This window comes from Delphinapterus leucas, chromosome 1, assembly GCF_059928025.1.
Source record: "Delphinapterus leucas isolate spDelLeu-1000000601 "Yukka" chromosome 1, BTC_Dleu_Yukka2, whole genome shotgun sequence".
NCBI lineage: Eukaryota > Metazoa > Chordata > Mammalia > Artiodactyla > Monodontidae > Delphinapterus > Delphinapterus leucas.
In genome coordinates, this window is record NC_143129.1 from 150,311,550 (window position 1) to 150,333,973 (window position 22,424).

At 47.6% G+C, this 22,424-nt stretch overlaps 2 protein-coding genes across 4 annotated transcripts in view; both read left to right on the forward strand.

The window, feature by feature from the left end:
* Window positions 1–22,424, forward strand: part of AGBL4 (AGBL carboxypeptidase 4) — a 590,265-nt gene that overhangs the window by 331,890 nt on the left and 235,951 nt on the right. The gene's annotated exons all lie outside the window — the stretch shown is intronic.
* Window positions 1,617–22,424, forward strand: part of BEND5 (BEN domain containing 5) — a 47,757-nt gene continuing 26,949 nt past the window's right edge. The window contains exons 1-4 of one of the 3 annotated variants that reach the window (XM_089923049.1): window positions 1,914–2,022; window positions 5,267–7,129; window positions 17,170–17,303; window positions 19,403–19,787. In XM_089923049.1, coding sequence (XP_089779175.1) covers window positions 17,199–17,303; window positions 19,403–19,787 — 490 coding nt within the window. In that variant the 5' untranslated portion in view covers window positions 1,914–2,022; window positions 5,267–7,129; window positions 17,170–17,198. Of the gene's footprint in view, window positions 2,023–5,266; window positions 7,130–17,169; window positions 17,304–19,402; window positions 19,788–22,424 lie in introns of all 3 variants that reach the window. The other 2 variants (XR_002644821.3, XM_022575644.3) reach the window with 2 other exon arrangements.

The following is a 22,424-nucleotide window of genomic DNA, read 5'->3' on the forward strand; positions in this document are numbered from 1 at the left end:
CTAGATCTGACCTGTATGTTTGGATCTGGGAGCTGCATGTTGATGGCCCTCCCCAAATCACAGTGAAATAATCTGGAGGGTTTTGGTTTATCTACTTAATCATTAGTGTAGCTGATATGAAATGTGAGCCCAGCGCTTTTTAAAAAAAATAACGTGTAATGCTTTCTGATTATAAAGTAATCCCTGCTTATTGTGGAAAATAGTTATATAAACACACAAAGGAGAATAAAATCACCCACCACTACTAAGAAACAACATTTTGGCACATTTATTTTGTCTTTTTCTTACAGGTTGAGTTCATTAAAATGAATTTTTAAAAAAATATAACATTTAATTCAGCCTGCCACCTCAATTCAGCATTCCTCTATGAGAACACTTTTCTCACCATAACATAATTACTTACTTACACTTTTTTAATACTTTCAGACCAGATTGTAAGGGTTTCCAGGACAGAGAAGGTGTGTTATTCATATAGTAACCTAATTTGGGCACAGGAATCCAACACTGAGACTCAAGTTCTGGCACACTGTCTTACACCACAAGAGATCCAGGTGTTTGTGCTGTCTGTTCATCTCTCTACCACCAGCCTTTTGCCCAGAATCTGGCATGTAGCGCATACCCAGTGTATATTGGTCGCTTGAATAAAAGTATGGGTGTGACTGAATGTGGATTTTTATTTATTATTATTTTTCACCCCAAATTCACTGAGCCCCTATCAGGTGCCAGGAATATAAGTAGTCATATCTGATACAAAGCCCACCCTCTCAGAGGCGTCAGTGCAAGGATGCTGACCCCCTCTAATGTAGGATGGGGTTCCTATGACACATAGCCCAGTCAGAACCCCTCGAGGTGCTCCAGAAACGCCCAGCTAGCCCTGGGTTTGCCTTCTTCCGACCACGACCACCCCTCCGCTCCCTGCTCATTCCAACTGGTCCCAGTTCAGTGACAGGCATTCTGTGGAGGGGTGCTTCACTGGGGGAAGACTACAGGGGAGAAAAGCTACACTGCTTCCTCCAGCTGAGAGGGGCCCTTGACAAACACTCCACTGCCCCAGCCAGCTGGTCCAACTGGAAATCCCAGATAAGCCCCAGTTTCTGGTCAGAACTAGTTTGGCAGCACAGGGGGAACATTTCTGGCTGACTGACCCTCCCCACAGGGGAGCTGGCGGTTTTTGCCAGAAAGAAAAAAACAATGAACTAAAGGGGTTGAGAGGAGCGGTTTCAATTATTTGATGCACTCCAAAATTCTGCTGTCTTGCAAGTGCAAGTTTACACTTAGGAATCCAAACAAGATTGCCCCCTGCCCTGCATTTATTCTCTCACACTCTCCTCTCCTGTGCAGTGCAGTTTTGTTGCAATGCAGTTTGTTTTGTAGCGCGACCGTTGAAGCCACAAATCCTGCACGCGGCGCGACTTTGAATATTAGTCAATGCATTTTTTTCCTGCAAGGCTATTGTTATTATCATTATCGCGATTTAGCGTCTCTGCCCTTTCCCCTCCCTCGGCGAATCGCGCTCCGGCTGTGATTGCTCGGGTCTGACTTCGCGAGTGGCGGTGCGCTTCCAAACCCCCTCCTCCGCCCCCCGCCCCCCTCCCTCCAGGTTCCGCGCCCAGGCGAGAGCAGCCGATTGGCAGAGCGGTGCTTTCAGGAACAATAACAGCGGGGGGAGCCCGGGTCCCGGGAGCCGCCCCCGCCCCCCGGCCCGGCCGCGCGGCTCGCGCCCCCCGCCGGCTCCCCACCTCCGCGCCCGCCCCGCGGGCTGACCGGCCGACCGGGGCCCGCCCCCGGCGCCCACCATGTACGCCTTTGTGCGGTTCCTGGAGGACAACGTCTGCTACGCGCTGCCTGTGTCGTGCGTGCGCGACTTCAGCCCCCGCTCGCGGCTGGATTTTGACAACCAGAAGGTGTACGCCGTGTACCGGGGCCCGGAAGAACTGGGCGCCGGGCCCGAGAGCCCCCCGCGCGCCCCCCGCGACTGGGGCGCGCTGCTGCTCCACAAGGCCCAGATCTTGGCGCTGGCAGGTGAGCGAGCGGTCCGGGAGGGACTCGGGGGCCGGGCGGGGACCGGGAGCCGGGGAGGGGGCCGGGGGGAGCCGCTGCTTGTTCCGGCCCCCTTCTCCTGTCCCGTAGGCTTTTCTTTAGGGGACGGGGTGTCTCTAGAAGGCCAGACCAGTTAAAAATACGAGATGGTCCCCTTTGTCTTCCCCGCCTCCCTGACACCTCCCGCGCTGTCAGTCTGTCTTCATCGCTGTGTCTTTCCTACTCTTTCTGTTTGTCTTTTCTCGGCTCCCTCACTTTCCTGTTCTCTCCCCGCCTGTTTGTACCTTCATTTTTCTGTCTCTCACCTTCTCTTTACCTCTCTCTCAGTTCCTTTCCTCTCTGCGCCTTCTGTCTCCTCAAGTTTCTCTAGCTGTCTGTCTCTCCCTTTAAGGCCCTTAGTACCGCCTGGGAGTGAGAGGCAAGGCTTGATATTGTCAGACCCTGCCAGGTGGGAGTCCCTCTTTACAGAGGGAAGCTATGACATCCTTGTCTCATTCGGGCCATCATTGGACAGGATGAAGAGGCCTCGATCACTGGGTACTGGGTGCCACTCTCTCCTGCCCCTCCCTGGCTAGGTGGCAGAGGTAAAGCAGTAGTGGCACTTTAGCATCCTTCAGACCCCACACCCCTACTGAATCTCCCAGAAGGCTCTCTGAGTGAGAGCTGAGGGCCAGGAAAGAGTTTCTAGGTCAGGATAAGACCAGACCTCCCATTCTTGCTTTCCCAGGGCCCTGAGAAATAGGCAAGGCAGGTGATCTCATCCCCACCTGACAGGTGAGGATCCTGAGGCTCACTTGGTGGTAGGACTAGAAGCCAGCCCTCTAGCCTCCTTCACCAGGTTCTTTCTGCCGTGCTGAGGCACCTTTTCCTTTGTAAAGTCAGTGGATCCTCTTTCCCAGCTAGTTTTAGGAGGCTTGGGTACAGATATGAGTGGATGAGGAAAGTATCACTTCCATTTTGGGGAGCAGCCTTTTAGCTGTTGCTGGTAAGGAGGGTGTACCTCAGAGTGGACAGAGACAGTAAACCACCCTGCCCTCCGGTTGGAAGAGAAGACCAGGGGTTAGGAGACATTGCTAGCATTTTGTAGTTTGAGACCTTTCCTATTTTTTCCAACTTCCTTAGCTTTCCTTAAGAGATGAATTCAGCATGTATCATATTTAAATTTGGCAAATAAGGAAACTGTGGCTTGAAACAGAGAAGTGACTTTCCTGGGGTCCCATGGCAAATTAGCAGTAGCTTAGAGCTGTGGTTCATGAAAAGTTCCTTTCCATCACCTCCTGTTGCCTCTGGAAAGTAGGTTTGCCAGAGTTGAGGAGTGAAAGAAGAACTGGAACCCTATGAGCACCTGGGGCCCTTGTGGACAGACTGTGTCCTGACCACCTCTCTGGCAAGCCCTGGGGCACAGTGGTATAGACCGCCCCCCCCCCCACAACACCAGGGCATGCCTGGGGCCAGAAGAACAGAATGAAGGAAAGTATGTAGAAAAGGGAAACCTTTGTAGCGGATTAGGTTTTATTTCATTTGTTTGCTTGCTTTTAATTACCTGAAGGAAGGGATTAGGAGATTTTTCCCCAAGAGTACAGTATAGGCCTGAGGAGGTTATAGGTAGGTTGTAACCTTAGCTTCCCCTTGGCTAGAAGAAGAGAAAGCATGCTCTTAATGATTCTATTATACTCCTACATCTGGAAGGGCCCTAGGAGGCGGGGAGTGATGTGGTCAGAAGGAGTCAGTGGTAGGTAGGTGTTTTAGTGTGTAATAGCTGCTTTCCTCTTTTAGAGATTGTCCCTGCATCCACTTATTCATGCAGTAAACATCACCACTGTGCTTTGCTCTTCAGGCACCGCAGAGAGGCTGCTGAGGCAGATGGCAGCCCCCACAGACTCTGAGTTTGGAAATTGACAAAAGTCTTCTTCAGTAAGACACACGTAATTATTGGTGTGAGGACCATGAATCTTGAATCTGTAGACTATTCATCCTCCAAGTTGGAATGTTGATAAATCTCTAGGGTTATTGAAAACAGACAATTAAAATAACACACACACACAAACAGACCTAGGCAACATCTGGAAATTGGCAGAGTAGATCCAGAGAAGAAGCGTGGCCCCAGTCTGAGCAAAGTGAGTTGAAAAGCACTTTCCTCCACCTCTCTTCAGGTGTTTTTCTTGAGAAGAGCAAGGGGAAGAAAAAGAAACAACTTGCCGTTGACTAGGCCACATTTAGAATTCCAATCAGCTGGTTAGCTTTTAAATTGGAGCCACTGTCCTGGCTCCAGACCTGACTGGAAGGGCCAGGGTAGGTGTGGGAATTCATTTGTCCTGGAAGAACTCTCCCATGTGTCTTGAAACCCCATCTTGGATGTGGTGGCTCCGAGAATTTCTTGCAGTGACTTCGTCTTAAGGAGCTCATCTTCTGGCATCTCCTAGTTGTGAATACCACGGTGCTGTGGGACCAGATGTGAGGCGGCAAGCCCTCAAGCGGGAGGCAGAGATAGCTATGTTTTTGTGCATCAGCCATGAGTAATTAATCCCTCTCTGGCGCCAAAAGCATAGCTTCAGGAGCAGTTCGGGGCCGTTTTATGGCTTTTGGTGAGAAGCGCGGTACTTTACCGTTTGCCCAGGCCAACTCAGAGCTGTCTTCAGGTGTACCTCTTCTTGTATCCAGGAAATGTCAAAGCCAGCTGCTTTGGGACTTTGCATTTTCCAGCATATGCTGGTCTACATCATGGTTTCCATGTGTGTCAGACCCAGTATATAGCCTTGATTTCAGTTCAAGGGGAGAAAACAAACACACCTTTACTGACAGTCTTACTTTGTGCCTGTGCATTATGTCTGTTAGTCCTCCCCGGGACCCTGTTGGTAGAGATTGCCGTTGTTACTATTTCCATTGTGTAGATGAGGACAACTGAGTCTCAGAGACTCCTCTCCAGCTGTATAGCTAACAAGTGACAAAGCCAGACTTGAAACCGAGGTCTTGCAGTGCCAGGCCCCCACTTGGAAATCTCCTTTGTAAAGTAGCTGATGTTCTCGTCAGCCACACAGCAGGCTTGGAAGGAATGAAAGGCAAGAGAAGAACTGTCTGTGAAGCTGACAGTTCAAGTCAAGTTTTCGAGCCCAGGAACAGTTTTAGATGCTGAGTTTTCCAGCCCCTTCTGTTCTTCCCCTCTCACCAGCCTCCCTCCTACAGAGCACACGCACTTTCCTCTCTGCTAAGTTGTCATTTTCCTCAGGAAATCTCAGAAGAGCTCCCATCCTCCATGGTCCACGTAACTCAAGATGTGGCTCACCTTTGGATGTGGTCTCCTTCGTCACTCTCATTTATTTGCCAGACAGCGTGTTGAAAATGAGAACAACCCTTTTGGAGAGCTTACCATTATCTAACTGCAATCCAGTCTGCTACTGGGGCTCATGGTATTGAATTTATGGTTTTTTTATGGGGCCACAACTGGTTTTTCTCAGCTCAGAGTCTTAAAATTCTATGCCATTCTATCCAGGCACTTTGGCTATGTTATTATTATTTGGTGTGCTAAATTCCTTTTGTTGTCAAATGTCCCCCTTCTACTTCCTATACACCAGGCCCGGTGCTGTAATAAGCGAATGCTCCAGTGCACTCGCAGGTCTGAGGTCCTGGGACTGAAATGACAGCACAATCCAGGCGAAACAAAAGTTACCTTTTCAGGCCCTGCCATGTAGGGTTTCTGTCCGGGCAGAATGACAGAGAGGAAATGGGCATCATCCTCAGGGTGAGTGTAGTCTTAGGGCCCAATGTACGTGCTAAATAGAGGTGGAAGCCAGGCACCAGGGCAGCACAGAGAAAGGGCCCATTCTAGGTGGGCTTTGTGGTTTATCTTGTACATCTTTCCAACTCTACCACCACTGCCCACATCCAGGCGTGCACCAGCTCTTATCTAAGCCAGCACATCTGCCTTCTAATTGATTACCCTGCCTCAATCTGTTTTCCAAGTTGCTGTCAGAAAAATCTTCCAAAATACAGTCTTAGTCAAGTCACTTCTCTCCTTAGAACCTTCTGTAGCTCCCTGTTGCCTACTGAATAAAACTTAAGCTTCTCAGCCGGGGCGTTCATAGCAGCCCCAGACCAACCCCATTTCTCCAGCTTCCCCCAGGCCTGCGGTACTTCATGCCGTCTTGAGAACACTCCCTCAGGCACTCCTTTGAGCCAACGAGGATGGATTAATCATTGTGTGAGATGGGGCCTCTGCCCATGGAGCTCCCCTTCAGTGGAGAAGGCAGACACGTGACATGCCTGCAGTCCCGTGAGCTGAGGACGAATGCCACAGAGGAGTGGACAGATGCGTTGGCAGCTCCCTGTTCCACCCTCAGTCCGCAAGGGAAACTCTCCTTCCTCGGAGCTCTCCTTTTACTTTGCTGTTCCTCACTTATCTTTAGCATTCTGTGTCTTGTTTTGGTTAGTCGTGAATAGGTCTGTCTTCCTACCAGACAGTGAACTCCTCCAGGACAGGGGCCTGCCTTCCTTCTCTCTGCATCCATAGTGCCCAGCACGTAGTCCACTCCAGTCAGCCCAAGTGGAACTCACCAACTTGGGGAAGACAGGTGCATTTGTTATGCTTGGGGAGAAGAAGTAGGGAGGACAGGAGCCCCTGTAGCAGCAACTTGTTTTTCAGAACAGAAACCTGCAGTGAGTTTTGGAGGTTTCCTTCAACTTTGTTCACCTGGAAAAAGTCAACATTCTTTATCACTCCCTTGACTAGAAGAAACCCCACACTTGGGGGAAATCGCTTCCAAAGCCACGTTCTTCTTGCTTTGGTAATTTTAGCTCATTCAGGGCTCAGGTCCCAGCTTGGCATTGTTGGTCCAAATGGATCACTTGCTCCAGAAATGCTTTGGAACTTCTACAAAGTTAGCAGTGAAGCAGGGGAGTAGCCGATTTCATATGCAAAGATTGTTGCATGTCATCAGTGGGAGACTGCCAACAAAAGGATTCTTTTTTTTTTTTTTTAAGTGAGTGAAGACTTTTAATTTAGGTTTTGACATGTTCTCCTGATGTACGTTGGAGCGAAGATTGGAACTTGCCTGCTGTCATCTGTTGCAGATTCTACTGAAATGTTAACCATGTAAGGTCCCGTCTGATGTGATTTGTCATGTTTAAGAACCACATATTTGTTACAACTAAATAGTATGTGTTGCTGAGTATTTCAGAGTTCTGGTTCACAGGATGAAAGAAGAAATTGCCCCAGGCAAGCTCAGGTCTTGCTCTTTGGTGTGTTTTCTTGTCATTCAAGAGCACACTGGTGTTTATTTTTAAAAAACGCACCAGAAAAGTAGAATTCAAACTTAGATCTTTGACTTCAAGATTTATTCTCTTTCCACTGTGCCTACCTGCTTTGTCTTATAAGCTCCTTAGAGAGAGAAGATGTGTGTACTCTTCATTTTAAAATGCTTACTGGAAAAGCATACATACCCTGAAGAGCTTTTCTCTGGTTCATTTAAGTTCCCCAGGTATTAAGTTACACTAGGTGGTCAGTCTTACACTGGAGGGAAATAAAGGAGGAGGAATAGGCATTGTTTCTTGCCTTCACGGACTCGTTTACTAAATATTAAGAACTCACCAGGCTCCAGGTTCAATGCTAGGAATTACCACATACATACTCTGTCTACATCCTTGTGAGATAAGGCTTCTTATTTTACCCTGGGAGAAGAGAGCTACGCAGACAGTTGTTTAGTGGGTGCCGTAGGTGCCAGGCAGTGGGCTAAGGTCTTCCCATACACATGAAGCTCTTGGAGAACTGTGAGTCAGGTCAGTCGAAAAGTATGGTACCCGAACTAGGGTGGCAGTGGTTGTGATGGCTCTGAGGTGGATTGAGGAAGGAGAATCCATAGGACTTGGGAACTGTCTGGTTGTGGTGATGTGTGTGATGGTGATGTGGTGGTCTGGGCTCTCCTCCCTCCGTGGGGAGCATTAGAAAAGTAGTTGGTTGGAAGAGGAGATATTGAGTTCAGTCTGAGGCAAGGTGAATCTTGGGGGCCCATGGGATATCTGGGCAGATACTCCAGGAGAGTGATTAGGCACGTGGCCCAAGGTTCAGGAGAGTGCTCTGAAGTTGGGCTGAAGGTCCCAATGTGGAAGTCATTAGCCATGGAAGTGGTGGTTTCACAGAGGGAGAGGGGGCAGAGTAAGCGAATCATGCAGAACTCTTTAGAACACCAGCTTTTAAGGGCACAGCTGAAGAGGAAGAGCCCAAAAAGGTGACTGGGGAGAAGCAGCCAGAGATGGACTAAGAATCAAGTGATAACCAGGAGAGATGGGTGTCCTGGAAATCAAACAAGGAGCGAGGTCTTTGTATCCCAGATCTAAGCCTGTTTTTGTTTCTTCTAACTACACAGCAACTACTTTTTCCTCTGAGCTCATTGGTGAGACGTAGTAGGATAGGACAGCTAAATATATAAGCAGGAGAAGAAAAGATTTGCATGAGATGATATTTTGGTAGTTTTGAATGTCTGAGTTTTGCCCCACTAGAAGAAGAATCAGACCTGTTCTTTGAGGCCCAGAAAGCAAAATTAGGTCCAGAGAGTGAAATTCAAAGCGGTTGGTGGGAGGAATATAATAATAGCCGAGAGAGTGGATGAACGATGGAAAGGGCTTCTAAGCATAGTGATGAGCTCCCTGTCAGGGGAGGTGGATATTCTGGAATGAAATCCTGTCCTATGGGAGAATTGGTTAAATGACCCCCTCCCCCAGGTCGCTTCCTTGAGTATCAAGGAGGAAGATTTAGAGAGCTGAAAGGAGATAGGCTTTGAAGTGAGACAGTCTGGGTTCAAACCGTGACTCTGCTGTTTACAAGCTGTGTGACCTTAGGGAGATTACTTCACTTCTCTGAGTTTCAGGTACTCAAATGTAACGTAGAGATGGTAACGAGTGACTTGCCCACTATGTTATTTAGCAAGGTAATATGGAAAAGTATCTGGCACGTAGTAGGTACTCATTAAATATAGGTAGCTGATAAGGACTGTGGTGGCTAAGCATTCTTGAGAGAACAGCTCGCTTAGTCGTGGGTGCCACCATTTGTGGAAAGGAGCGATTTAGAGGACCAAGGAGAAGACACGTTTAAAATTTAACTTGTGGGCGTTGTGAATCCTCCTGTGGCTTGACTTTAGCATGAAGGGCTTACCATCTCCCCCCATGTGTTGCCCCTCTGTGACCCTATGGCGGGGCCACTTATTACCCTGGCAACAGCCTGGTGAAGCACATGAGGGTAGCTAGACAGATGAGTCAGAAGGATGAGGTTCCTAGTTTTGTCTGTGCCCTAGCCCTGTGCCAAGGCCAGTGAGGCCATGGGAGTGAAAGCAGGGAGACCTACTGAAACCTGGTTGGCAGTTCTTCTCTCCCCTTTCGGATGGTCTCAGCAGGACAGTTCTTCAAACGAGCCCACCTGGAGGGATTAGATCATCTACTCTTGCCCGGCACTGCATAGAAGAGAAAGAGAAGTGGAATTCCCTGTGGCTGGCCAGTTGATCACACAGCTGGAAGGATCTCTTAAGGTTTTCTAGTCTAGTCCCTATGTTTTACAGAAAAGAAAGCTGAAAGGAAGTAACTGGTCACCCAGAGAGTGAGTTACAAAGCCAGGCCTCGAACCCCTGTCTCTTGATTTCTTTCTGCTTTACCACAGCAGGGCACTCATCTTCGTGTTGTCTTGGCTAGATACAATCCTTGAAACTTGAGAATTTTGTCTGCCTTGGAGTTTAAAAAAAACAAACGCCACAGGCCAGAGAATGAGATATGCATGCCTTTTCTGTGGCATGTCTGTTTTTAATGCAAACATAAGACTTTGCAAGGTTTTTACACAGATGAAGAACTTTAAACTTGCATATAGATGTTTTTTAAATAAGACAAAACCTATGTAAAACAGTTTATGTTTAGCCTTTCAGAACTTCATCATAGCTAACAAGCCCACACCACGTTAAACTCTGACATTGGATTCTTTTAATTATCCAGCATGATTTTATGTAAAATGGGAGTCAAGACAGTACCTCTCCCATTTTAACTGTATTTCAAGTTCTTCAGGAGTATCTTCACGTTTGAAGACAGAATTGCATTGGATTTCCTGTCCACCGGCCTCTTTTCTAAAACACTATTTGCTCATTAAACATGCCTCCATTTTTTTTTTTTTTCCAGTGGTAAGTTTAATGGGATGTTCCTCCCTCTCAGGTTAATGACACATACCAAGTTCTTCTATATTTTTGAAGAGCAGCTTCTACCGTATTTTATGGCTTTGAATAGGGGCTCTATTTGGGGGTTATTTAGGGCTTGGTGGTCTTGATAAGCTTGGAGTTCAGGAGGTTGGTATCAAGTCACACTAAGTTCAATTTGGGCATTGATCACAGGATTCTCCTGGATGTAGGCAAAGGCTTGGGAAAAAAGCTGGCACTGGGGAAATTATATTGACACACTCACCATATTATATGTGCCTTCTAGTTCAGTTGAGGAAGTTACAGCAACTTGGTCATTTTTCTCTTGTTCCTATAGGATAGTTAGATGATAGAACCAGGGCCCGAGTGACATGCAGGCCTGACTGGAACGTCTGGCTCTGATATTTAATAACTTTGTGTCTTAGGCAAGCCACCTCACTCTTTGACCCTCAGTTTCTGCTTCAATAGAATCCTTATGGGGGTTGAATGTATTGATGTTAATAAAGAATTTGGCGTGGGGCCTGGCACATAGTAGTTGCTTACTCAGTATTTGTTGAATAAGATGAATGCAGTTAGCTGACAGCATAGTAGCTGGAAAGGAGAAGGAGAAAGTTGATGCCCAAATCCTTGGTGGTTTTCTTGCCCTGGAAACAAAAGAATCAGGAAGTTAGAATCAATGAAGTTTATCTCTTCGGAGGCTACATACTTATTTCTGTTTACACTAAAACTGATTACTTGGTCTTAAGCTTGGAGCAGTTGCAAAGGTGGGTTGACCAGAGAGGTGGGTTGACTCATCCTTTTTGAGTCTCCTGCTAATTTCTTCTGTGGTTTCCTGGAATGCAAAGCCAGAAGCATACTCCAAAGCCACATTAAAATGCTGCATGAAGTTACCTGCTGTCTTAGGTGATCCACACCACCGTTCACCTTCATTAATGTGACCAGTCAGGAGTTATAGCTTCTTGTCACCCTGTGTTCAGTCTCCTCCTCACACCTCATCCATCTTACTTGCCATTGCCACGTTAATCTTCCCCAAACATCTCTTTCATCGTGTCTCAATCTGTGTCGGGTACGTGTGTCTTTGCCACAGGATAAAAGCCAATGACACAGCCCACAGGGGTAGCCTCACAGCCACTATTCACTGAACACCTGGGACAAGAAAGGCACTGTGCTTGGTGTTTTATATGCACTACCTTTTGGAAAACAGTTTATTATCCCCACTTTACAGATAATGAAAGTGAGACTCGGACAGGTGAAGTAGCTTGCCCAAGTTCCCACAGTTAGTATGTAGCAGAGGCAGAATTCCAAGCCAGGACTCCCTGACTGGAAAGACTGGGCTGCTTTTGTTAAATCCTGGGCCTCCCTCTCCCAACCAGTTCTTCCACTTTTTACGGTGACACTGAGTGTTCCGTAATCTTCTGTGGACTAGGTGCGGATGTGAGGCACCACCTTTAATTTGGGATTAGGATTAGGAAGGCCTGGAGCTTGGAGGTTTGCCCCCACATGAGCCAACATCTCTCAGGAAGTCAAGCCTTCTATTCCGGTTGGGATTCTTGGCACATCCTGGGTTGTAAGGATCCGAAAGGCAAGGACCACTTAGCAGAGTGCTCAGCACAGAACAGGGGCTCAGTGAATGTACAGTGACTGCAGAAAAGGACAAGTGGAGGCCTCAGATCTTCCTGAGCCCTCATCCAGGGAGCACGGCGCAGGGAGGAGGGTGATGGGCATTAGGATGGAGCCAGCAGGTAGTTACCTCTCAGAGGGGCCTCAAGATCCCCCTGGCCAAGCACTGGGGCAGCCAGGATCCAGGTAAGGGGACATGTGACTCGAGGGACTGTCTGCTTCTGCTCCTTTCAGGAACTTACTTCTGTCACTCAGACCTTCCTGCACTGCTCAGTCTACCCTTTCAAAGGACCCATTCAAACCCTGAGCCCTGGCCTACAACCTAATTCGTTGTGCCTCGCGATAGTTATTCCTATCTGGGGACTTCCTGAGGCCAGAGGGGTGTGGCAGGAGAGCAGGAGTAAAGTGGTCTTCTGCTTTGAACTTCAGGCTGGGGAATTTAGATGTCCTTATCTAGAGCCATCATTCATTCGTTCAGCATTTATGAATATGGCTCAACCATATTTCAGGCATGTGTTTTTAGAGAGACTAGAGCGTGGGCTTGGGGGGCAAAGAGATCTAGATCGAATCCTGGCTCTGTGCCTTCGCATCTGGGTGGCTTTAGGCCCTCTTTGAGTCTCATTTCTTCTTCTGTGGAAAAAAAATGCAGCTAATACCTGATTGCAGGGTTGTTGGGAAGTACAGTAATATATGTGAAGAGCCGTATAGTGGCATCTGGTCGGTAATAGACATTCTAAAAGTGGTAGCCTATTTTTTAATTGAAGTGTAATTCACATAAGACAAAATTCACCATGTTAACCATTTTAGAGTGTGTACAATTCAGTGTTCTACAAACATCATCACTATCTAATTCCAGAAAATTTTCATCACACATAAAGAAATCCCTGTTACCCATTAAGTGGTCACTTCTCATTGCCCCTTTCCCCTATGTCCCTGGAAAACATTAATCTACTTTCTGTCTCTGTGGATATACCTGTTCTGGACATTTCATATAAATGGAATCATATATTATGTGGCCTTTTTGTCAGGCTTCTTTCACTTGGCATAATGCTTTCAAGATTCATCCATGTTGTAGCAAGTATCAATACTTTATTTCTTTTAACGGCTGAATAATACTCCATTGCATGGATATACCACATTTTGTTTATCCATTCATCAGTTGATGGACAGTTGGCTTGTTTCCACCTTCTGACTATTATGAATAATGTGGCTATGAACATGTTTTCATTTCTCTTGAGTACATACCTAAGAGTGGAACTGCTGGATCGTATGGTTATTCTGTTTAACCTTTTGAGGAGCTGCCAAACTCTTTTCCATAGTGGCTGCACCATTTTACATTCCCACCAGGAATGTATGAGGGTTCCAGTTTCTCCATATCCTCCCAACACTTGTTATTTTTATTCTCTGTTCTTTTCTTTTTTTGATTGTAGCCATCCTAGTGAGTATGAAGTATATCTGATAGTACTATTTTTGATTTACATTTCCCTAATGACTGATGATTTTGAGCATCTTTTCATATGCTTACTGGTATAGCCTCTTTTTATTATTCTTTCACTAAACATTTTTTTTGATGAGCCTCTATACTGTATGGCCAAGCCTGTGATATGGGCCCTGCCCTGTGGTTACCCACACTCCTGTGGGAAAGGCAGACCTCAGAACAGGTGATTGCAACATAGTAAGAAAATAGGCTACAGAGAAGGTATGTATAAGGTGTAATGGGACCTTAGAGGAGGAAAGAGGAACTGAGTGGAGGTTAGGTGGAGTTTGTCTAACAGAAAGGAAAGGAGGGGGCATTCCAGTTAGATGGAGGGGGCGTGGAGCTTTGGGTATAGCCAGTGGGAGTTGGGGGCCCCTGTCATCATATGGGGAGTAAGGCTCTCTCACGTGTCTCCCTTCTCAAGCCAGGTGGCTGAGTAGGCCTCCACCTCCAGGGGCAAGCCTGCAGCAGCCCTGGGCCAGCCGCAGGCTCTGCTGAGCTTTGTCATCTGCTATAAGTACCACTCTTGTTGCCTTCAAGGCACATATACTCAGCTGATTTGATCCCACTTGAGGTCAATATTCTGTCTCCCTTCCTACGGAAAGAGATCAGTGATGCTCATTGACACAGCAGCTTGCCTGACTTCTCACATCTACCACGTAGCAGAACTGGACTTGGAATCCAGGCTGTCTGACTTTTCCACACCTGCAGGCTGAACCTCAGTTCTTCTTACCTTAGCGTTCAAGGCCAGTTATTCTCCAAGCCCCAGCCACCTTAACTTTCTTTCTCACCTTTTCTTCCTGCCTATAACTGAACCATCTTTTGTAACCATTCCGGTCTAAATGTTTTTGCAATCTTTTTTTTTTTGGTTTCTGTCCTTTACCCCTCTTCTTGCCATCAGTAAATGGCTGTCCTTTTATGTACACTGACGGTCCAAGTGCTATTCACTCCGCTCAAGTTCTTAACACACAGAATTGATCATCTTCACGGCATCCTGGCAATGTGAGTAGGAATTATTTACTTCAAGTCACAGATTAGGAAACAGGATCAGAGAAGTAAATTAAGTTACTCAAGACCACCCTGTAAGTAAGGAGTCTAGTTCAAAGGGCCCTTCCTCTCAAACGCCTGCCATGGTTACACTGACCAAAGTGATCTCCCTTGCCCCCAAGATCCTATAGCAGTTACTTTCCCCTTATTCACATTCAGCATTTGAGATCTTATCTCAATCTTATTTGAGGGCTTTTCTTTTTCGTGGGTTTTTATCTTGTGTCCCCTAAGCAGGTGTTCATTCTCAGTGCCCCAGGGCCCCAGCCAGATCCTGCAAGTGTAAATTCTCAGTAAATGTTAAGCGGAGGCATAGGAGGAAAAGCTCTGAATTCCGGTTGCACAGTCTGAGTTCTCATACTGTTCATGTTATGGCACTAACTTCTGTGACCTTGCACAATGATGTGCTCACCAGAATGGGAACCCTGCCTGTCTTGCTCCCCCTGTATCCCTGGGCCTGACTGCGGAGTAGACGGATGCATGGATTTACCATTTGGAACCTCGTCTCCATTTTGAAAGGGTTAAGTGAAATGATCTGAGGATTGCTCCCAGTTGAAATATTGCCCAGTTTTGTGAGCCTGAATGACTGCTTCTCTCCATACCAGCATGATTCTCAGCTACAGAGCTTCAGCTCAGGGAGGCAGAGCATAGCTTGTCATTTCTAGTTCGGTGGCTACATCTCAAATTTTTGCCCTTGACCTTGTCAAACTGAAGGCTAACCCAGGAGCTTTGCCTCAACACATTCAGAAGTCCTAACACCCCCCTCTCATCCTCTATATCCCTTTCAGTTTCTCTCCCTCTTTTTTCACATGTGAACACACCCACCCATCCCATTTCAGGATAATTTCATTTGGAGCACCTTCTTTAGGTTTTATATTTTAGCAGCTTTTTGACTTAGAAGGAATGGACAGTGATTTATAGGAGGTGAGCTACTGCTCTTTTAGAAAGACCACGGTCCCTGCTGTTGTTCTTGCCTAACCCATTGGGTGTATTTTATAGGTACAAAGAGAACAAGAACAAGAACTGGCCTTTTTGTGAAACTAGAAGCCTAGGATTGCTGCCCCACTAGTGGGAAAGGGCATTTTCATCTCTGATCAGGAGGGGTTGTTAACAAGATGGCCTCCTCTTTTGGGGGGCATTTCCCTTACACTAGATACCTTTCTTAAGTCATTCCTTTGTTTTTGTATTTTAATTGTATCTTTATCCACCTTATGCTTAGGGAAATAAAACGATTCTGAGCCTGTTGATAATACCAGTTTTTACACCCTGTTCATTGAGTGCCTAGTGTGTACCAGCCATGCTGTGTGGTTAAGTGTGTGAAGCATTGTCGCTGTCGTCCCCATACTTCTTTATAGAGGAGACACCTGAGGTCATGCGATTAAGACCTTGTTGCTCCCTCCTCGCGCCCTGTCTCGGAAGAGCTGAGCTTCACACTGAGGCCTCTCTGATACTGCAGTCCCACCCTTGACCAGCTGGGGCTCCATTCCTAAGGTACATTCAGGAAGATTTGGCATTTGACTGCATTCTGGAATAGTTAGGTGCTTACAGGCTTCCTTTTCAACTTTGCTAACAAGTTGTGAGGAGAGAAGCCTGGACTGGGCGAAGTGTAAGAGCATGTTCAACACACACACATACATGTGCACACACACTCACACATAAAGACCCTGAGAGACAGAACTTAACCACTCCCTGGCCACATGCTACATCCAGCATTGGGCAACATGCTACAAACTACATTTAAGATATAGCAGCAGTGGGAACCTTTGAGGAGTAAGAAATAGTAATTCCCAGAGTCCCAGTTCAGGCCCGGAAAACAGGACCTCAAAGTATTTACCACAAGGGCCAGTTCCAGAGCATGTTCGAGTTTCTACCTCTGGAACTGTCCTCTTTGAATTTTTACTGTTGACATCTACAGTGAGAGACAGATCTGGGAAGTAAAGTTTGAAATCTGTGCAAGAGAAAAATAATTCTCTTTCAGATTATCTGAAGTTGAGTTTAAAGAATAAGAAAGTGAGGAGAAGTAGTATCCCTTTGTATTTGTGTAGCACTTTTGTAGTTTGTAATGCACGTCAGTGTGTGTTGTTATCACACGTAAGCAGTGGTTGAGTTGCCAGAGGCCTGTTTCCCACTCCTGCCTCTTCCTCAGACTCACACCCTGGGCACGCGCCTTCCATCCTCACCTGTAAGATGAGAGAGAGTTGGGCCACTTGGTCACTGAGGCCCCCCAAACTCTGTCATTTCATTATCTGATACCAGTAAATGTTGCTAGTTACTCTTCCTGTATCTGTCTTAACTCAGCCTGTCTTGTGTCTGGGCTGTGGGGAGGCTGTACCTCAGCTCCAGTTCAGGCTTTATCTCCGTAAGAGCTATCATCCTTTCATGCTCATCAGTACCTGAGTGGGCAGAAACCCACCAGGTTTTCCTGGGAGATCATTTGCTTAGAAATATCTCGGTTGTTGAGGGATTCATGTGCTAGTTAAGTTAAAACCAGATAGCAATCTAAGGGCCATTCCAGTTCCAAGATTCTAGAATTCCATAAAAGGCCACCCTTGAAGATATACTTAGGGAAACCCCTCAGCAAATTCACTGGGAGCTATTTCAGTGCTTTTTATGGTGGTGCCTTTAGCATATACCCTTGATCCTAGAGTTTGATCTGTGCTGCTGCTACTAGGAGCCCTGCATGTAGAAGGGAACAAACATGTCTTGGGTTTGTTTGCTTTTCCTTTTTAACTGGTCTGGCCTCAGACATTCTCTAGTATTTGAGGTTATGGGCATTTTGAGCATTTTGACTCATAATGAACCTTATTCTCTTGCTATGCATTTTAGAAGACAAATCTGACCTTGAAAACAGTGTGATGCAGAAGAAAATAAAAATCCCCAAACTTTCTCTCAATCATGTAGAAGAAGATGGGGAAGTTAAAGATTACGGGGAAGAAGATTTACAGCTTAGACACATCAAGGTAACAACATCTTTCCTCTTCTTTGGAAGTGTGGGACAGCAGTTTCAGATTTCTTATAGCTAAAGAATTCCAGTCTGGCCTCCTCTGCCCATGTAAATGCCCCCTGGTGTCACAGGCCGTGACTTTCTCACGTTGGGAGAGGCTCGGGACGGCTAGCGTGAGTTTGCTCTGCTGGCTGACCTTCCAGGGAGCGCTGTCCTGTTTGTACCATCTGTGCAGTGTCATCGCTGCTAAGGGTTGGGAATGGTGCATTTCCGTCTGGCCTCCAGCTCCGGAGAGGTCACTGCTAGGCTCCAGGAACATGGCTGCTCTTGGGCAGCAGTTCAGAGCCAGTCACTATCAGGCTGCCCCCAAAAAGCTAAGGGTGGACTCACGAGGAGATGGGGTGCGCCAGGTTCAGACAAAGGGCTTAATGTGACCTTGGGTTGGAAGAAAACTTGTGCGTGAGGTTGCATTTCCTTTGGTGTGCACCCTAGTTGCTCTTCTCCAGCCTTTGCTTGTAAGCCTGCTGAATATCTTGTTCGATAAGCCAGATGTTTTTTTCTGTACGATGGGTGCCCTGGAGGAAGGGAGGAGGAAGAGGGATGCCTTCTGCACTGACTGCAGTCTGCTTTTGGACACAGGCCAAGGACATCCCCAAAGCATAGTCCAAAAGATGCAGTTGAGTTTAGTTCATGCATTCATTGCACCCGTGCTATGGGCCTTGGCCCCTTGCTGGTTCCTGGGGTCATAGAGATTAGACAGACATGGTCACTGCCCTTAGTGGTCTCACAGTGTAGTGAGGCAGACGGATATCCAAAGTGATCATTACAATTTTAATGAATAAACTCATCTAGACTACCAGCAGCACTTTCTCCCAGTGGATAAATGACAGGATAGGATTTTGTCGTGTAACCTAATCTCAGAGTCATGTTTTCTTTTTTTTTTTCCAAAATTTCCAGGAACTCATTGAGAGGTTAAGGCAGGCTTGACCGGACACAGTTAAGTTGTCTGGAATCTGGTATCTCCAGCTGTCTGCATCTCCCACAAGTGCCCCCATCAGGAGAGCTCCTATAGCCCTCCTGCACTGGTCCTCTAACTCCCACTTCCCCTCAGTGGGAGCTTTGTCCACTTGAGCTGGAATTGGCCTCAGGCAGCTGAAACCCCAACTCCTGGGTAGTCCTAGATAATTGTCTTCTCACTAAACTGTCCTCTCTGTATCCACTTCTTGCTGAGCTTCAACTTGGCCAGAGTCCAAGGAGAGGCTAACACATGTGGGGGAAGGAGCCTAGTGCTCTAAGTCGGGCTTCAGGTTCCGAGTCTGACTCTCTCTGTAGCTCACTGTGTGACCCTGAGTGTAGTCCTTCCCCTCTCTGAGCCTCAGTGTCCTCACCTGTAAAATGAGGGAGTTCAACAGAAAGAACCTTCCAGTGCTAGCGTTCTTTGAACTTTTCAGTTACGTAAACATTTATCCAGCCCCTGCCAAGTGCCAGTTCTGAGTAGGCAGTGGAGGAACAGAAAATAAGACATGATTCCTGCTCTAGATTAGAGTCCTTAGCATCCTTCCCAACTACAGCATTCTTGAGGAAAAGTTTACTTGGTGGAATGCCCTTTTTTTTGTGGGGGGGAGCAGGGGGGAGGGGCTTTTATGTCTTTGTTGTTGAAGAGATTTGAGTGATGGCTCCCCTGGGATGGCTAGGCCTGGCCTGATTTGTTACTGATTCTCCACAAATACACATTGAATACTCCCTGTGAGCAGATCACTGCCTGGGCCCTATGGGTAGGGTGGGAGCCTGGGGAATTGGGGAGGGCAGTCATGATATTATAATATGCACCCAAGAGGCAGAGTGATGGAACGGAAGAAGTGCTGGCCTGGGAAACCAGAGTCCTGCTTCTGCCACTAACTGACTGTGTGACTTGGGGCGAGACCCTTCCCCACTCTGGACCTCTGTTTCCCCCTTTGTAAAGTGAAGGGCTTTGACTACGTGTCTGCACAAGTTTCTCCAAGCACTGATGTTCTGTGGTTCTGTGATTCTAGGATTGTCTGGGGAAATATTGAGCCGCAGCCCAAGAAAGTCCCAGCTGCCCTTGCCTGAACTGATTCTCGTTGTCCTACACAGAGACCCGAGGGGCGGAAGCCGAGTGAAGTGGCGCACAAGAGCATCGAGGCAGTGGTGGCCCGGCTGGAGAAGCAGAACGGCCTGAGCCTGGGCCACAGCACATGTCCGGAAGAGGTCTTCGTGGAGGCCTCACCGGGCCCAGAGGACATGGACAGTCTGGAGGACGCCGGTGTGCCCCGGGCTCTGTATGAGGAGCTGCTGCGCAACTACCAGCAGCAGCAGGACGAGATGCGCCACCTCCAGCAGGAGCTGGAGCGGACTCGCAGGCAGCTGGTTCAGCAGGCTAAGAAGCTCAAGGAGTACGGGGCGCTGGTGTCCGAGATGAAGGAGCTCCGCGACCTCAACCGGAGGCTGCAGGACGTGCTGCTCCTGAGGCTGGGCAGTGGTGAGTGCTCCCGCCACGGGCCGCCTGCCACTCCCCGCGGGGACATGGCGTGTGCCGCCCCCCTTCCGGGAGGGCACCGGGGACAGGCAGGCCGAGCTTCCCTGAGGCGAGGGAAGGGCAGAGTTACCCCAAGGGAGAGTCACTCCCCTCTCGGATCCAATCTGACAGGAGCTTCGGCGTGCGGCAGCCTTAGCTCTCCAGAGCACAGCGGGCAACGTCAAGAAATGGGGCTCAGAGAACGAGAGCTGGCAGCGTATTTGCCACCACTCGTTTATGCATCCATGTGGCAAGAGGCAGGACCGGGGGAAATAGGAAACCTCTCCAAGGGGGTTTCAGGATAGTAAAGAGAGCTAGACAGCATCCCGGCAAATGTACTACTTTTAAGTCAGAAAGTGATCAGTGCCGCAGGAGAGACGTGGATCAGATGACAGGAGAGTTCAAAGGATGGAGCGAGGCTATTTGTAACTGAGGGAGACTTCGGGAAGGAGGTGGGCCTTGAAGGGTGGGCGGGCTTTCAAGGCACAAGAGGAAGCAGAGGGCAGCAGTCTCACTGGGGCGTTGAGAAGAGAGACTGCAACTGTAGTTTAAGAACAGGTGATTGAAGGCCTTGAAAATTATACCAGCCTGGGGTGCCTGGACTTGTTTTGGTAGGAATGAGAAAAATTAAAAAGTTTTTGAGCAGGGAGGCACACGACCTTAGATTAATGTAAAGATGTATAAAACTCCTCAGGTTTGCTCATAGAAGAACTTGATAGGCTCTTATATTGCAACTGAATTTAACAAACTAGGTTTTTAGATATTCACATCTGACGTGGTTTAGAAGCAGGAATCAAGGGAAACCTGAAAGGGAGCAGCTTTGCCAGCAGGGAGAAATGACTCCTTACCTGAGAGGAAAGGACAGAAACGCTCTTTCAGAACACAAGAATCCAGGACTGTAAAAACTAGAGGCCAGTCAGTATTGAGCAAATCAGTATAACACAAGTTCATAGCCTCCACGTCCCCTGAGGACAGTCATTAATAAGCCTGCATCAGTGTTCTTGGCTTCAAAAAGGGAAGAGACTAGTCTAGAGACACAGGTGCCATCCCCGAAGTTTAAATCAAATGCAATTTTATACTCAAGCAGGAAGGTTTGTGTTATCTAGATAACAGATTGACATGTAAAGCCTCATTTCTCTTTGATGTTTAGATAGAAGTGCTACCTTACTTATATTTACAGGTGCCTTTTACTACCTAGAGTATGTCCCCAAGGCAGTGCCTCAGTAGATCTTCAGGGTGGCCTAGGGAGTCGGTCAAGAGGCCTTTTCATGCCCTTGTCGCAGAGAAGGAAGCTGAGGTTGGGACTTAGGCAGAGTCACCTGGGGAGGCAGAGGCAGAGCTCACCTCAAACCGTATCCCCAACTCCTAGGCTAGTCGTGTCCCCACCCCCTGACTCCGCCTTGGCCGTTCTGCCAAATCATAGCCCCTAGAGGCGCACAGCGACACCAGAGGTCACATGCGGTGTGCAACGTAAAAACTTATTAAAATTTTTTTATCGAAATAAAATCTCAAAGAGAAACCCTAACTATAAAAAAATGTGAAAACTGTATTGATCTTGGAGTGGGGGTGGGAGGCGGGAGAGAACTGAGGTTTTCAGAGAGAAAAAGTGTTGTCCTGGTCTTCGGATGAATAATTTTTATGTTCCTCGCACTCAGTATGCTACGCCTTCTGTAAACTTCTTTGGGGTGGAGGGTGGGAGGGGCACAAAGCATACTGACAACAAAAACTCTCCACGTCATTATTTCAACTCCCAGGGAAACTGCCTCTTCTGTATGATGATGACCTGAGTTTAAACTCCAGAAGCCACTCCTAACCCTCTGGGGCAGTAAGACACTGCATTTTGTATCAGCATGTTCCTCTTTAGTCTTAAAACACTTAGACAAACTTGGCCCCGACCATAGTTTCAGTGTCTTGATCATTCCAGGCACTCCCACCCCACAGGCCTTGAATGTCGTCTTGAGGGCCAGTGGCTGGCTCTTCTCTGATCCGAGTCACTGTCGTCATCACAGTGGGATGGACTGACTATAAATCAGCTCAAGACACAAGTATGTGTAAAGCATCCACCATGTGCAGTGCCTTTTGCTCCAGGGACCATGGGTGTCCCAGACAATCACACCTGCTCTCCGTGACCTGTGAAAGCTTAAAGTCCATCGATTAGCACTTGTTAATCAGAAAATGATAATGTGCCAAGTTCTAAGATAAATCCACAAGAGTGTAATAAAAGGTTCCCTACTCTAAGGGGAGTTTGTATGTTTTCATGGATGTAGTCTAGTCTGTTCTAGCCTAGTCTTTGGAACCAGATAGGGCTGGATTTAAACCCAACTTCCCCACTTCCCAACGCTGTGGCTTTGGGAGCCTTCTTTCCTTGCGTTCTTCCCTCCTCCCTCCTTTCTTCCACAGATATTTACTGGCCTCTGCTGTGTGCCAGGCATTTTGCCTAGTGGTTAAAGTTCAGTACGTTCAGGACACCGCCCTTGCCCACTCCCCTTGAGGAGCTCAAAGCTTGATACGGGAGACAGCCGCTGACACAGTGCCAGCACAGGGATAGAAGCTCTGCTGTGGGACGGCCGAGGAGCGCCATCCATCGAATTTGGGGGATCG